General features: G+C 43.9%; 4 protein-coding genes across 6 annotated transcripts; 1 reads left to right on the top strand and 3 right to left on the bottom strand.

Annotated features, from left to right (window-relative positions):
* Positions 1 to 250: 250 nt before the first annotated feature.
* On the bottom strand, positions 251 to 2,729 carry LOC129585485 (uncharacterized). Its single transcript, XM_055478186.1, has 3 exons — positions 2,360 to 2,729; positions 2,003 to 2,262; positions 251 to 1,561 (listed from the first exon to the last, which is right to left on the bottom strand). Exons 1-3 carry the CDS (start codon positions 2,494 to 2,496, stop codon positions 519 to 521), a joined length of 1,440 nt encoding a protein of 479 aa, XP_055334161.1. The 5' UTR covers positions 2,497 to 2,729; the 3' UTR covers positions 251 to 518.
* Positions 2,730 to 3,078: 349 nt separating this feature from the next.
* On the bottom strand, positions 3,079 to 5,962 carry LOC129585501 (uncharacterized). 3 transcript variants are annotated; one of them, XM_055478207.1, is made up of 4 exons: positions 5,722 to 5,962; positions 5,516 to 5,636; positions 5,160 to 5,419; positions 3,079 to 4,372 (listed from the first exon to the last, which is right to left on the bottom strand). In XM_055478207.1, the coding sequence occupies exons 3-4, from the start codon at positions 5,293 to 5,295 to the stop codon at positions 3,384 to 3,386; spliced, it is 1,125 nt and encodes a 374-aa protein (XP_055334182.1). In that variant the 5' UTR covers positions 5,296 to 5,419; positions 5,516 to 5,636; positions 5,722 to 5,962; the 3' UTR covers positions 3,079 to 3,383. The 3 variants fall into 3 exon arrangements, with proteins under 3 accessions (XP_055334182.1, XP_055334181.1, XP_055334183.1); XM_055478206.1 differs by having other exon boundaries at positions 5,516 to 5,962; XM_055478208.1 differs by lacking the exons at positions 5,516 to 5,636; positions 5,722 to 5,962 and adding an exon at positions 4,514 to 4,733 and having other exon boundaries at positions 5,160 to 5,277.
* Positions 5,963 to 6,122: 160 nt separating this feature from the next.
* On the top strand, positions 6,123 to 8,648 carry LOC129585490 (uncharacterized). The gene is made up of 3 exons (XM_055478191.1): positions 6,123 to 6,601; positions 6,849 to 7,108; positions 7,309 to 8,648. Exons 1-3 carry the CDS (start codon positions 6,468 to 6,470, stop codon positions 8,304 to 8,306), a joined length of 1,392 nt encoding a protein of 463 aa, XP_055334166.1. The 5' UTR covers positions 6,123 to 6,467; the 3' UTR covers positions 8,307 to 8,648.
* Positions 8,649 to 9,587: 939 nt separating this feature from the next.
* Positions 9,588 to 12,306, bottom strand: LOC129585491 (uncharacterized). Its single transcript, XM_055478192.1, has 4 exons — positions 12,145 to 12,306; positions 11,898 to 12,075; positions 11,538 to 11,797; positions 9,588 to 10,936 (listed from the first exon to the last, which is right to left on the bottom strand). The coding sequence occupies exons 2-4, from the start codon at positions 12,032 to 12,034 to the stop codon at positions 9,954 to 9,956; spliced, it is 1,380 nt and encodes a 459-aa protein (XP_055334167.1). The 5' UTR covers positions 12,035 to 12,075; positions 12,145 to 12,306; the 3' UTR covers positions 9,588 to 9,953.
* Between the last annotated feature and the right edge of the window lie 923 nt (positions 12,307 to 13,229).

The following is a 13,229-nucleotide window of genomic DNA, read 5'->3' as shown; positions in this document are numbered from 1 at the left end:
CGAATTATTGTAGGATGTACAAGGTGGAAGCGCCAGGTTTGTTTGTATGTTTGCGGTTACAGATTTTACAAAAAGAAAAAGCTGCTAGCAATTCAAACAATTACACGCCTCAGATTCATGATTATTAAAAAGACTCACAGTTCAACATCCCGTCTACAAGTACGTATACTAACGCGATGAACGCATGTAGCTATGTACAAACATTACAAAATAATATCAACATATTTATTTTTTATGGTTGAACAGCATTGTGGATTCTACAGTGCAGGCTGTCCAGTGCAACCTCCGGCTTGGCAGAGTGCCGACATCCGAAAACAAAAACACAGAAAGAACAGATTTATATATAGGAAAAAAAGATGGAACACTCGCGTTAGCAAAGCAAACGTTCGCGGTTAGCTTAAAAAAGGCAAGCAAAAATGAGCGAATACTTTTGATGGCCAAGTATGCGTGCACATGCATTAATCACTAATGGTGCATCGGTATCAAAACAGTTGCGGCAGTACTGTAGAACGGAGGATTCATCCAGTCTTTCCAGATCCCGAAGCGTCACTAGGCTTAATACGCTTACCGGGCGGGCCGATTTTGGCAACAAGGCAAACGGTACCATACAGGTAACCAAGGCTGGCCTCGTTCCCAAATGCAATGTACTCGGTTTTCACTTTGTTGTACGTTGTCGATGCGGTGATCCACTGAATGTTGACCGAGTACTTGACCATCTCCTGCTTCTTAGCGTTCCAACGTTGACGAGCTTTGCCACTTGAATGTGGCAGAACCAAAGTCCCCGGTTTCTTGGACATCTCATAAGCAGCACTGTCCACATGACATAGTGTCGAAAGGTCAACCACATGGTCAGTCAAGACGGCATATACGTTCGGTTTGTAGCAGCTCGCTTGGCCCTCTCGATTGCTTTGGCCATCTTTTACCGAGTCACCTTTCCCATCCTCGTTAACGGCGTTCTCCTTTGCATCGGGATCGGGATCCTCACGCATTTCCTCGTCATCATCGTCCTCCTCTTCCTCTTTTGTCTCAGTCAAGAATTTCGGCTGGATGGGCAGTGACAACTGCTGGCAAATTCTCCAAACAAGCGCATCACTGCCCTTCAGGTTTTCCATTAAAATACGCAACTCAGTCTGAGCGTTGACCGGGTATTCGTGCTGCAAACCGAAGCCGATCAGTCCGCCCTTCGGTAAAAACGCTGGATCAGCCAACAACTGCTCCAGTCCTGTCTTGAAGGTGTGTTCATGGTTGCCGGCAGCGTTAATCATTGTGTTTGGACGAGACACAGTTTCGCCAAAGTACAGGTTGTAGGTCAACGTCACGCGATATCCGGACTGCACGACAGCCACTTCGTGCTCCACATCGCTGAAGAAGGCGACGTACCCTATCGACGGCTCGGTAACATCAGCCAACTCCTTGGCCGAATCGAACGTCCACTCTTTTCCGCCGTGACGGAGCTTCAGTTCTCCGCCGGTGTGTTTCGTAGGGAAAACGATGACCAGAGCTCCGAACATGTTAGCGCCCCTCGGGGTATCTTTGTGCGCTTTGAAAAAGCCACCGGTGCCTACACAAATACCACATTTAAAGGTCGCAAGGTAAAGGTCAAATATCGAAATGAACTATACTATCTTTAGGTACAGTACATACTGTACTCTGTACATATACAGATTGGAAGCCACGAAACTGTTAAATTATACGGCGCCCACTTTTGCAGATTTGTTAAAAAAGAATTTTCCTAGTTTTACCAGCAATAAATCATTGTATCTTAAAATTAACTGATGACAAAGTAAAATTATAATATTACTTGCATATTATTTTGCCCTAGCCTTCGCATAAATCTTAAAAACGATTTTATCAACGATTTCTTGATATATGTATGTGAAAGATTTGCAGAAGAAGTATATTTAAATATTGTTACCACATACACTACTCGTATCATATGGCTTTGATCGTATTTTTTAGCATCGCCTTATCGTTAAACTTAAAATTACGGTGCACCGCTTACCGTAAACATTGAGCTTGTACAGTTCACATTGGATAGGTCTGCCATAGTTGGTGCGATCCAACAAATCATCCTTGATACACGTCAAAATTCCCGAGCGCTCCAAGTTGAATTTACTGGCGAATGCGTCGACGTCCATTTTACCGGCTTTACGATAAGTCTCATCGAAGACATCCTGTTGGTTGATCCCAAACGTGGCCGCTACGCAGGCACGCGCAAGAAGCTCCAATTCAGCATCGGTTGCAGTGTGCAGATACAGCTGCCTGCATCACACACCAAGCACAAAAGGTGACAACGAACTCCACTTACCATAAGTAAAAGATGCAAGAAACGTGTTCAACCTGTTGCACCATTCCTTACCGTGCAGTGTCGCCTTTGCCGTAGAACAGCCCGAAATCTTCTGCTGAAATGGGACACACGCCGTACGTAACGGGATCGCGGTCCAAAAGGCAGGTTTCCAGAGACTGGAGGATCTGCTTGGAAGTTGAGGAAGTCATGTTGGCACTTGCTCACTGTAATGCACTGAAACCGAGTGACTTAGGTATCCACCGTGACAAATTCCCGTATGGGTAACGATGTCGATAACAAATTAATGGACCTCCGATTTTGCAGAACTGATGTGCATGGATGGCGAACCTAAAGCATCAAAGTGCTTCTTCTGCAACGAAAAACGTCCTCTTTTGGAAGTTTTGTTTCGGATTTGGTGCAGCGCGCAAACTGAGCAAGTTGAAACATGACTGTGCATGCATGACTCAGATGACTGCATAAGCACGAAGTGAAGTCGTTGATATGGCGCCTATTTCGCTGGATATGAAACCGCCGTCCTGACAGTGAGGAATGAGGAGTGTAGCAGATCAAAACTAATACTAATAGTAAATTTACAATTCTAAAAGCTTCTCTAGCAATAAATATTTAAAAGTTCAAATCATAAATAAAATAAGAAATTGTTTTTAACATAAAGCCGTACTACTTTTACTCGTAGTAGTCTCGTACACTGTTTTGCATGGTGCAGTCTTGCTGCAAAATTCAATAAATCAGTTAGAAAGCATTCAACATTCTAATCTACGCGATCACCTATTGTAGCATTTAATACCGAGAATAACAAAGTAATGATATGCTAACATTGGTGCAATTCTATGGTACACCAGAGTACCGACAACAGAGCACAAAAACACAACAGAGAAACTGATAGGTAAAGACTTGTTCAGCGCGGAGAGTGTTGGTCAGTTACTTTTTCTTCAGGGCTTAATTAAAGCAACCATTGGCGATTAACAGGAAGAAGGAGAGCGAGAATATCTGATGGCCAGATGCACATAAACTTGCAACATTAATAGTGTTGCATTTCGGCACACCTTCGTACATAAATTATCAATACGTCATTTGCTTATATATGCCAAAGTTCAGGCGACCGGAACGGCTCTACTCTACGTTTTCCAGCAGGACCGATTTTGGCCACAAGACAAACAGTGCCATACAAGTAACCCAGAGAGGCCTCATTTCCAAAGGCGATGTATTCGGTTTTCACATTGGTGTACGTTGTCACTTCGGTGATCCACTGAATGTCGACGGAGTCTTTGACCTTCTCATGCGTCCCAATGTCCAAAGACCAACGCGCTCGGCCACTGGGATAGGGAAGAATCAAGACGCCTTTTACATCCGTCAATTCACTACTGGCATTTTGCACCTCACCCAGTTTCGAAAGATCAACAACATGGTCGGTTAACACGGCCAACACGTTCGGATCGTCGGTATCTGTGCTCCAGGCATTAGCTTCATCAGTCTCCTCGTTCTCGTCCGAATCCTCCGAGACATCGTCATCGCCGTAGTAGTCGTCTGTTTTGGTCAGAATTTTTGGTTGAATGGGGAGCGACAGCTGATCGCAAACTTTCTTAACCAGCGCATCGCTGCCCTTTAGACGTTCCAGCACAGCGCGTAGCTTCGTCGCGGCATTGACTGGGTATTCGTGCTGCAAACCAAAGCCGATCAGCCCACCCTTCGGTAGAAATTTTGGGTCAGCTAACAGCTGTTCCAGTCCGCTTTTGAAGATATATTCGTGATTGACGTCCAGGTTGATCAGTGCATTCGGAGGGGCGGGAGTTTCGCCAAAGTACAGGTTGTAAGTCAGTGTGACGCGATACCCGGACTGCACGACGGCCACTTCGTGTTCCACATCGCTGAAGAAGGCGACGTACCCGATCGACGGCTCGGCAGCCATCGCCAGTTCGTTGGCCGAATCAAAAGTCCACTCTTTTCCGCCGTGACGCAGGATCAGCTCTCCACCGGCATGATTGGTAGGGAACACGATCACCAGCGATCCGAACATGTTAGCGCTCCGTGGAGTGTCCTTGTGCGCTTTGAAAAAGCCGCCGGTGCCTAAAACAAAACACTATTAAAGGTCATTCCAGCAAAACAACACCTACAACGGTGCCTACAACACAGAAATTCAAAGGTCATTCGCGCTGGCAAAAGTAGTACCGTAATACATAACGACTTAGAAAAATACACACAAAATACCTCGTCGCATCGAGGATAGCAAGACGGCTATCAGCACATCCCTTCCCCATCCTGGCGGCACCTACAACATTGTGTGGAACGACTCTACCTCCTTCCCAGGACTCTCTCCCAAGCCGCTTGTCGCTCTTATGGAATGAAATTGTTTTGGATAAGGAAAGTTATGCCTCCCTCAGCTTGTTTACAAGTGCGTTGGATACCGTTAACTGGAGGAGACTGAACTCTATCAAAAGTTTTTGTAACATAAAGTTACTCAAGGAATGATTCGGCAAAAGTCACTTGCAGCGTTTTACACTTTTATACTTGTAGTATGACCTTTCTTGTTTGTCGTCAGCTGATACCTCGATAGCATGTCTACCTTTTCGCAATTTCATAGTTGTGGACTTGTGGTTATGTGTTGTTATCTTAGACTATGTTAAAAACTGTCAAGTGCCTAGAGGGGACGTCTGTCCCGCTGCATAAGACAATAAATAAACGTAGGATGATATCGTTACAGTATATGCTGTGGAATAGATTCGGCACAAGTTCATTTATTTCATGAAACAGGATCACAGGCACTACTCTAGTAATTATATATAGCCTATTGTCCGTATAGGTAATTGTCACCGTGGTCCCTTTCAACGTCTACGTATGCCACATTGCCACTTACCGTAGACATTCAGCTTGTAAAGTTCACACTCGACAGGCCTGCCAAAGTTGTTGCGATCCAGCAGATCGTTCTTGATGCGCGTCAAAATTCCCGAGCGCTCCAAGTCGAGTTTGCTGGCGAATGCGTCAACGTCCATTTTGCCCGCTTTGCGGTAGGTCTCATCGAAGACATCCTGTTGGTTGATGCCAAAGGTGGCCGCTACGCAGGCACGCGCCAGAAGCTCCAGCTCAGCGTCGGTTCCAGTGTGCAGATACAGCTGCCTGAATCAGACACCAAGCACAAAAAGCGAAAAAGGCTACTCCACTTTATAAAAGCTACATGAAGAAACATGTTCAACCTGTTGCACCATTCCTTACCGTGCAGTGTCGCCTTTGCCGTAAAACAGCCCGAAATTAATCTTTTGCTGGGATGGGGCAGACGCCGTAAGTTACGGGATCGCGATCCAAAAGGCAGGTTTTCAGAGTCTTGAGGATGTGCCTGGAAGTCGAAAAAGCCATGTTGGCTTTTGCAGTTGCTCAATTCAGTCAGCAGTCAGAGAGTCACTATGGTCATTACAATGTACCGGAACCGATGCAACTGAATGCCCTTTTAACAGTATCGATAACAAAATTTAACTCTAGATCTAGTGCGCTTTTGTCTCTTCGGCGGTGCTGCACATCTACCCACAAGTCACAACATCGAATTGCTCATCAAGCATCGAAAAACAACCTCATCAAGCATCGAAAAACAAGCATGCACTACTTATCTCTGACCGATATAAGTAGTGCATGCAGATTGCAGACTGTGCGTCTCTACGTATGCAGATACGTAGAGACGCACAGTCTGGCTCAAACTGGCTCAAACATGCTGAAAGTTGCGCAAGCTGAAACATAAACGAACATGACGTAAGTATTGGCGCTATTTCCACAGGACATGCTTGCTAGCGGGACATCACGACATCACACTTATCCGGAAGCCGGTTACGTAGGAGGAAGCTTATTTAAGCGTAAAGCGCCGCACTTCCATCGTGTTCGCGCTTGTTTCAGCTTGTCTTGTCTTGTTTCAGCTTACGGTTTTGTGAATGCTTCTGTAAATTCTAGTAAATTAAATAAATTTTGATGTACAGAGTACAGTAATTTATTAGTAAACTAGCGATCTGTCTGCAGATTCTTGAATCAGTAAAGAAGAGGTCGTTTTTTTTATTCATTTGTTACCAACGTACGTCTTTACTAGCGTAAAGGAAAAAGAGCATTTGTAACCGTTATTACGTTGATGATTTGATCCATCGGTTAGACCGGTTCAAGTACAATATTGAGAGAAAAAGCCAGCATGACTTCATCTTCTCAGAAAATTATCCAGTCTTTGCAAGCCTGCCTTTTGGATCGCGATCCCGTCACTTACGGTGTGTGCCCCATCCCCGCAAAAGATTTCGGGCTCTTCTACGGCAAAGGCGACACTGCACGGTATGCAACAGGTTGAAAATGTTTCCTCTACTCGATCATAGTGTTTATCAGACTCATCAAAATTATTTTGCTTTACTTTTTTATCAGTTTATTTTTTCATTAGTTTTTTATCAATATTTATTTAAGATTGGCTAATTCTAATTAATGCAATTATGATCAGCGAAATGTTAAAATGCATGCCAGCCTTAATTTCACTGTTTTCTTCCAGCGGACTGTAAGTAACCTTTTGTGCTGGTATCTGATTCAGGCAGCTGTATCTGCACACTGCAACCGACGCTGAGCTGGAGCTTCTTGCGCGTGCCTGTGCAGCGGCCACCTTTGGCATCAACCATCAGGACGTTTTTGATGAGACTTACCGCAAAGCTGGTAAAATGGACACCGAACAATTCGCCAGCAAACTCGACTTGGAGAGCGCAGGAATTTTGACGCGCATCAAGAATGACCTGCTGGATCGCAGCAACTATGGCAGGCCTGTCAAATGTGAACTTTACAAGCTGAATGTATACGGTAAGTGGTATACATTGAAAGCGATCTCGGTGATAATTACCTACAAATATCAAATTTCATTATATCAGATTTCATTGAAGAAGTACACTTTGACTTTTGTCCAATTTAATTTCCACAATAATATAGTGTTATGATGTCATCACGATGATATCATCCTCGATGCGACCATGACATCATAGCAATGTATTACTCGTTTTTAGGCGCCGGTGGCTTTTTCAAAGCGCATAAAGACACTCCACGAGGCGCTAACGTGTTCGGATCGCTGGTGATCGTCTTCCCTACGAAACATATCGGCGGAGAACTGATTCTGCGTCACGGCGGAAAAGAGTGGACGTTCGATTCAGCCAAGGAGTTGGCTGCGGTTACCGAGCCGTCGATCGGGTACGTCGCCTTCTTCAGCGACGTGGAGCACGAAGTGGCCGTCGTGCAGTCCGGATATCGCGTGACGCTGACCTACAACTTGTACTTCGGCGAAACTCCCGCGCTTCCGGATGCCATGGTCAACATTGCCGTCAACCATGAACATACCTTCAAGACCGGACTGGCACAGTTGTTAGCTGATCAGACATTTTTGCCGAATGGCGGTTGGATCGGCTTTGGTTTGCCACACGAATACCCGGTCAGTGCCAAGACTGAGTTATGCACGGTAGTGAAAAATCTGAAGGGCAGCGACGCGCTGGTTAAAAAAGTTTGCGAACAGTTGTCACTGCCCATCCAACCAAAAATCCTGACAACGGCAGACGACTACTATCGCGCCAGTGACGATGCGTGGAAGGATTACGAGGAAAACGAGACTGGTGTTGAAGAAAATGGAATGGGTGACTCGGGAACAGAAGCCCAGAGCACTGGACAACCCAGAGCAAGCCGCGACAACCCAGAAGTCTTGACAGTGTTAACCGACCATGTGATTGACCTTTCGGAAGCGTATCAGGTGGAAAATGTTGGTAGTGAATTGGTGGAGGAAAAGGGAATTTTGGTGCTTCCTTATCCAAGTGGTAGAGCTCGTGAATATTGGGACGCGAAAAAGGGAGAGAAAATCAAGTACTCCATCGACATTCAGTGGATCACTCAAGCGACCTCGTACAATAATGTGAAAACCGAATACATCGCGTATGGGAATCAGGCCAGTATGGGCTACTTGTATGGAACCGTTTGCCTGATTGCCGAAGTGGGTCCTGCCGGAAAGCGTACTGAGTAGAGCTCGCAGCAGAACAACAGCACGATTTGATAACCGTTTTGTACTTTTCATAATTTCGTACGTAAGCTTGCCGATTTAACTTGCTGACCTGTAATAATGAATTAATACGCTATTGAATGTGCATATAGCCATCATGTGGACATACCGCTTTATTTTTTGCACTCGTTGTCTTTATTTGGTATCAATTGGAAATGTTCGCCTTTTCCGCGGGCGTACTTTTTGGTACTCTGATCCTATTGTCCGGACTATGTACGCTATGCCGTAGTGTCCCAAATGTAAGTGTGATCAACAGCTTCTAAGCGTTTAGTTGTTGACGTGTAGTATTCGTGCATGCAAATCTGAAGAATGGTAATGATCAAGAAGATTAGGTTTTTGTTCGGTAAAAATCCATCTGATAAATAATTACAAATTTCAGGCGCGTAATGTTATACTTACTTTTGAACATGGTATTGCAAATTAAAACGAGAAATTGTAAGTAAATCCAGGCACAGTACCTTGTACCACTCCAGCCTCGATAGCGTAGCTGGTACACGTGGTTGGACAGCCTTGGACTAAACGACTTCCTCAAAGGTGCCGCACATTTAGCTAACCACTCCAGTAAGTGAAATTCCGTAGATGTTTTTCCATGGGCAAGGTAGAACATTCAGATAATAATAAACATACGAGTTTTATGCATTAATGCAAAAAGAATCTACCAGTTCACTTTTGTTGCTTCAACTTACTTGTTAGCATATAAGACGAATTTGGCAATTAAAAACCGCACCTTACGCCTGTTCCCACATTGGTGTCAATGTTTTGACAGCTAAAACCAAATGTTAAATGCTCGGATTACAGACGCCGCAATTCCACGTTGTGTTGTTTTAATTTTTTGTTAGTTGTGGTGCTAGTAATACATTAGTAATACCGTCACTAATACGGTAATACTGCATTGTACATCCACAATATACTTTACTCATACACTGCAGTTTTGCTTAAAAATTAAATAGTTACAAACTGCGAATACAAAACGAATTTACATTCAAATAGTATTATGTAGTTTCGTTGATTATCGGGCCACCTTGGTCCTTGGATTTCGTATGTGATAAACTAACGTAAATATTCCGCTGCTGTAGGCCGCCCGATCACGGAAAAGGGACGCAGATTCTTATTACTTAATTTCGCAATCGTGTTCGGCATGTAAAGTAGGTATTTGCAACTGGATTTCATATAAAAATATGGAAGTGCCAATAGGCCCAATACCTTAATCAAAATGCAGTAACAAGTTGAAGTAGCCAAAGTACCATGATACGTTAAAATTAAAAATGCAGTGTGTTATATATATAAAAGTGCGGAACAACAAAGCAGAACTCAGAACTTCGCGCCAGAGAAACAAAACACTACTCAGATAGTCATTAAACACTCCGTCCAACAGAAAACATTAGTTCGTTCAGATAAATCAACTTCAAACTGACAAACACGCGGTTCACCTATGTACGCAGCTATTAAAAAAGGCGTACAAAAAATATAAGCTAATGTAGTGCTTCATAGTCAATTCGGCAACCTTTCCTTTCAAAACTATTCAAACCATTGCTACGAAACTATTCAAACAATTTCAAAGAAACTGCAAAACGGAAGCTTCATCCAGTCTCTCCGGATCCGGAATGTTTTCTACTCGATACGCTTTCCGACAGGACCGATTTTGGCAACCAGGCAAAGGGTGCCATACAGGTAGCCAAGACTGGCATCGTTCCCATAAGCGAGGAACTCGGTTTTCACGTTGTTGTAAGCTGTCAATTCGGTTATCCAATGGATGTCGACGGAGTACTTGACCTTCTCCGTCTTCTTAGCGTTCCAACGTTGACGAGCTCTGCCACTTGGATAAGGAAGAACCAAGCTACCTTTGACACCCATCAATTCATGACCCGCACTCTGCACCTCACCCATCTTCGAAAGATTAACCACATGGTCGGTTAACACGGCCAAGATGTTTCGATGACGCTTGTCGGCATCTTTTTCCGAGTCTCCCTTCCCATTGTCTTCAACGCAGGTCTTATCGGAATCGCCAGGCATTTCCTCGTCGATATCGTCGTCGTCACCGCCCCAGTAATCCTTTCCCTTTGTCAACATTTTCGGCTGAACTGGCAGTGACAACTGCTCACAAACTTTTTTAACCAGCGCATCGCTGCCCTTTAGGCGCTCCATTAAAGTGCACAACTTGGTCTGGGCATTGACCGGGTATTTATGTTGCAAACCGAAGCCAATCAATCCGCCTTGCGGTAGAAAAGTCGGATCAGCCAACAACTGCTCCAATCCGGTCTTGAAGGTGAGTTCATGGTTGACGGCAATGTTGACCATGGCTTCCGGAGGAGCGGGAGTTTCGCCAAAGTACAGGTTGTAGGTCAGCGTCACACGATATCCAGACTGCACAACGGCCACTTCGTGCTCCACATCGCTGAAGAAGGCGATGTACCCGATCGACGGCTCCGCAACCACCGCCAGTTCGTTGGCTGAATCGAAAATCCACTCTTTCTCGCCGTGACGCAGCTTCAATTCTCCACCGCTATGCTTCGTCGGGAACACGATCACCAGCGATCCGAACATGTTAGCGCCTCGTGGAGTGTCCTTGTGCGCTTTGAAAAAGCCACCGGCGCCTACACGAATATAGCATTAACTTTTATAGGTCATGCCGAGAAAAAGTACCTCGTATATACTGCAATATACAAATGCATACGTGCATACAAACTAAGCCAGTAACGACATGCAGAAAATTTTGAAGGCAAAGCATAGATATGTACCGCTAGCGTATCCCGCATACCGGCATACGAAGCTACATTTATAAGACAATCGAAAATCAGTTTTAATTCGATGACAGTACTGTACAACAATTTTCATCATTACATTTTATAGTAGTACACTAATTGCGGGAAACTACCTACGAGCGCGAAATTTTTAATTCTGACCTTCTCTTGAAAACTCTTGATATAACAACGAACGAAGCTACATTTTATTTTGTTAATTATCATATTCATGAAAAACAAGTCAAAGTTTAATGGGCGAACAATGTGTACAGTATTGTTATGATGTCATCTTCGCATCGAGGATGATATCATCCCGATGACATCATGACAGTATATTGTGGAATACCTTACAACGCTAAGTTTGACAAAAGTCAAAGTTTGCGTAATTAATAATGAAATTCGATATAAGTAATTATTATCGAGATCGCTTTCCACGTATACGTATGCTGCTTACCATAGACATTGAGCTTGTAAAGTTCACACTCGACAGGCCTGCCAAAGTTGGTGCGATCCAGCAGATCATTCTTGATGCGCGTCAAAATTCCCGAGCGCTCCAGGTCGAGTTTGCTGGCGAATGCGTCAACGTCCATTTTGCCCGCTTTGCGGTACGTCTCATCGAAGACATCTTGCTGGTTAATCCCAAAGGTGGCCGCTACGCACGCACGCGCCAGAAGCTCCAGTTCAGCTTCGGATGCGGTATGCAGATACAGCTGCCTACATGAGAATCGGATACCAACATAAAAGGTTATGAGGAAGCTTCCCTAATCAAAACCCGTATGAAGAAAGGTGTTCAAGCTGTTGCATCACTTCTTACCGTGCGGTGTCGCCTTTGCCGTAAAAAAGCCCAAAATCATTTGCTGGAATGGGGCAGACGCCGAAAGTAACGGGAGCGCGATCCAAAAGACAGGTTTTCAGAGATTGGATGATCTGCTGGGAAGTTGAGGAAGTCATGTTGGCTCTTGCACTTGTAATTTGTGAACTGGTGGCTATTTCTGTATAATATTATTGCTTTAACATTTAGAGCCGATATAACCGAAAGAACAACCGTGACAAATACTTGCCCTTTTAAATTTGGGTAAATTTGCCCAAAAATCAGGTACTATATCAGAAGAAGTTTAATGAAGCAATGGAAAACGGCTTTAAAGAATTAAGGTCTATCAGAACTTTTAATTTGCAAGATCGCATGCGCCACATAACACGGATATTCACAAAACCGAACTGGTTCGAACAGGTGGATAGGGCAAGCTAAAACATGCACGAACAAGAACGCTTAGAGATTTCCACAGGACATGCAACCGGCTTCCTGGGGAGTATACCAAATCAGGAAAGTACCACCGATTAGAAGCAGAAGTACAGGACTATTTTATTTGTACGTTGTTTTGGGTGGTGAAGTCTTGTTTTACAGTAATTAATTCAAAATGAATATATATATATATTTAAATGTAACAGTGTAAACACTATTCAGTGTACAAAACTGCGAGCCGAGATAATTTAATTTCACCATTCAAATATAGAATCTTCCCGTGTGTAAATTTGTGTTAAAAGCTATTGGTCAGGTCATTCAAAATTAGTCAGTCAAGTCAGGTCATTAAAAGCTATTGGTCAAATCAGGTCAGGTCAAGTGCAAGTATTGTACATATTGTACATCTGTACCAAACGCAGCAAAACGCACGCGCATCATAAAATCTATAATGCTTAATAATTATTTACCTAGAGTATGTATATGTGATTCATATTAAAAGTGAAGTACCCGCACTAGACGGTATAAAGTACTATTCATTAGCTTAGTGCTGTCCATGTGAATGTGATGTAATTAGCAATTTTGTTCTCTGAATCGATCTTCAACCTGCCTAATTAATTTTGACCCATTAAACGGATACGAGAAACAGTTATGCGGCCGCCGGTTATGTCCCTTGCCGTTATGGTCCTTATGGACACAATCTCCGTTATGGATACAATATTGAAAAATAAAAATAAAGAGAATTTTGCTAACCGTAATTTTTGTCTTGCCAGTTTCCACTTGCCAGCTTCTTCGTTGTCTGTCATGACGTCGACGCGGACGGTTAAAGCCGCGCATCCGCCTACGGGTGGCGGGCAATGCATCCTACAGTACTTTAAGACTTAGTACGATACAGATCATCGTGTC

This window comes from Paramacrobiotus metropolitanus, unplaced genomic scaffold, assembly GCF_019649055.1.
Source record: "Paramacrobiotus metropolitanus isolate TYO unplaced genomic scaffold, Prichtersi_v1.0 Parri_scaffold0000017, whole genome shotgun sequence".
Taxonomy (NCBI): domain Eukaryota; kingdom Metazoa; phylum Tardigrada; class Eutardigrada; order Parachela; family Macrobiotidae; genus Paramacrobiotus; species Paramacrobiotus metropolitanus.
This window is presented reverse-complemented; position numbering and strand designations above follow the sequence as displayed.

Excerpts from the sequence above, each read along its gene's own strand:
- LOC129585485 (XM_055478186.1), bottom strand. The coding sequence starts at position 2,496 with ATGACTTCCTCAACTTCCAAGCAGATCCTCCAGTCTCTGGAAACCTGC. Across the intron at positions 2,263-2,359 it reads GGCAAAGGCGACACTGCACG|GCAGCTGTATCTGCACACTG; the intron begins GTAAGGAATGGT and ends TGTGTGATGCAG. Across the intron at positions 1,562-2,002 it reads GTACAAGCTCAATGTTTACG|GCACCGGTGGCTTTTTCAAA; the intron begins GTAAGCGGTGCA and ends GTATTTGTGTAG.
- LOC129585491 (XM_055478192.1), bottom strand. The coding sequence starts at position 12,034 with ATGACTTCCTCAACTTCCCAGCAGATCATCCAATCTCTGAAAACCTGT. Across the intron at positions 11,798-11,897 it reads GGCAAAGGCGACACCGCACG|GCAGCTGTATCTGCATACCG; the intron begins GTAAGAAGTGAT and ends ATTCTCATGTAG. Across the intron at positions 10,937-11,537 it reads TTACAAGCTCAATGTCTATG|GCGCCGGTGGCTTTTTCAAA; the intron begins GTAAGCAGCATA and ends ATATTCGTGTAG.
- LOC129585501 (XM_055478206.1), bottom strand. The coding sequence starts at position 5,295 with ATGGACGTTGACGCATTCGCCAGCAAACTCGACTTGGAGCGCTCGGGA. Across the intron at positions 4,373-5,159 it reads TTACAAGCTGAATGTCTACG|GCACCGGCGGCTTTTTCAAA; the intron begins GTAAGTGGCAAT and ends GTTTTGTTTTAG.
- LOC129585490 (XM_055478191.1), top strand. The coding sequence starts at position 6,468 with ATGACTTCATCTTCTCAGAAAATTATCCAGTCTTTGCAAGCCTGCCTT. Across the intron at positions 6,602-6,848 it reads GGCAAAGGCGACACTGCACG|GCAGCTGTATCTGCACACTG; the intron begins GTATGCAACAGG and ends TATCTGATTCAG. Across the intron at positions 7,109-7,308 it reads TTACAAGCTGAATGTATACG|GCGCCGGTGGCTTTTTCAAA; the intron begins GTAAGTGGTATA and ends ACTCGTTTTTAG.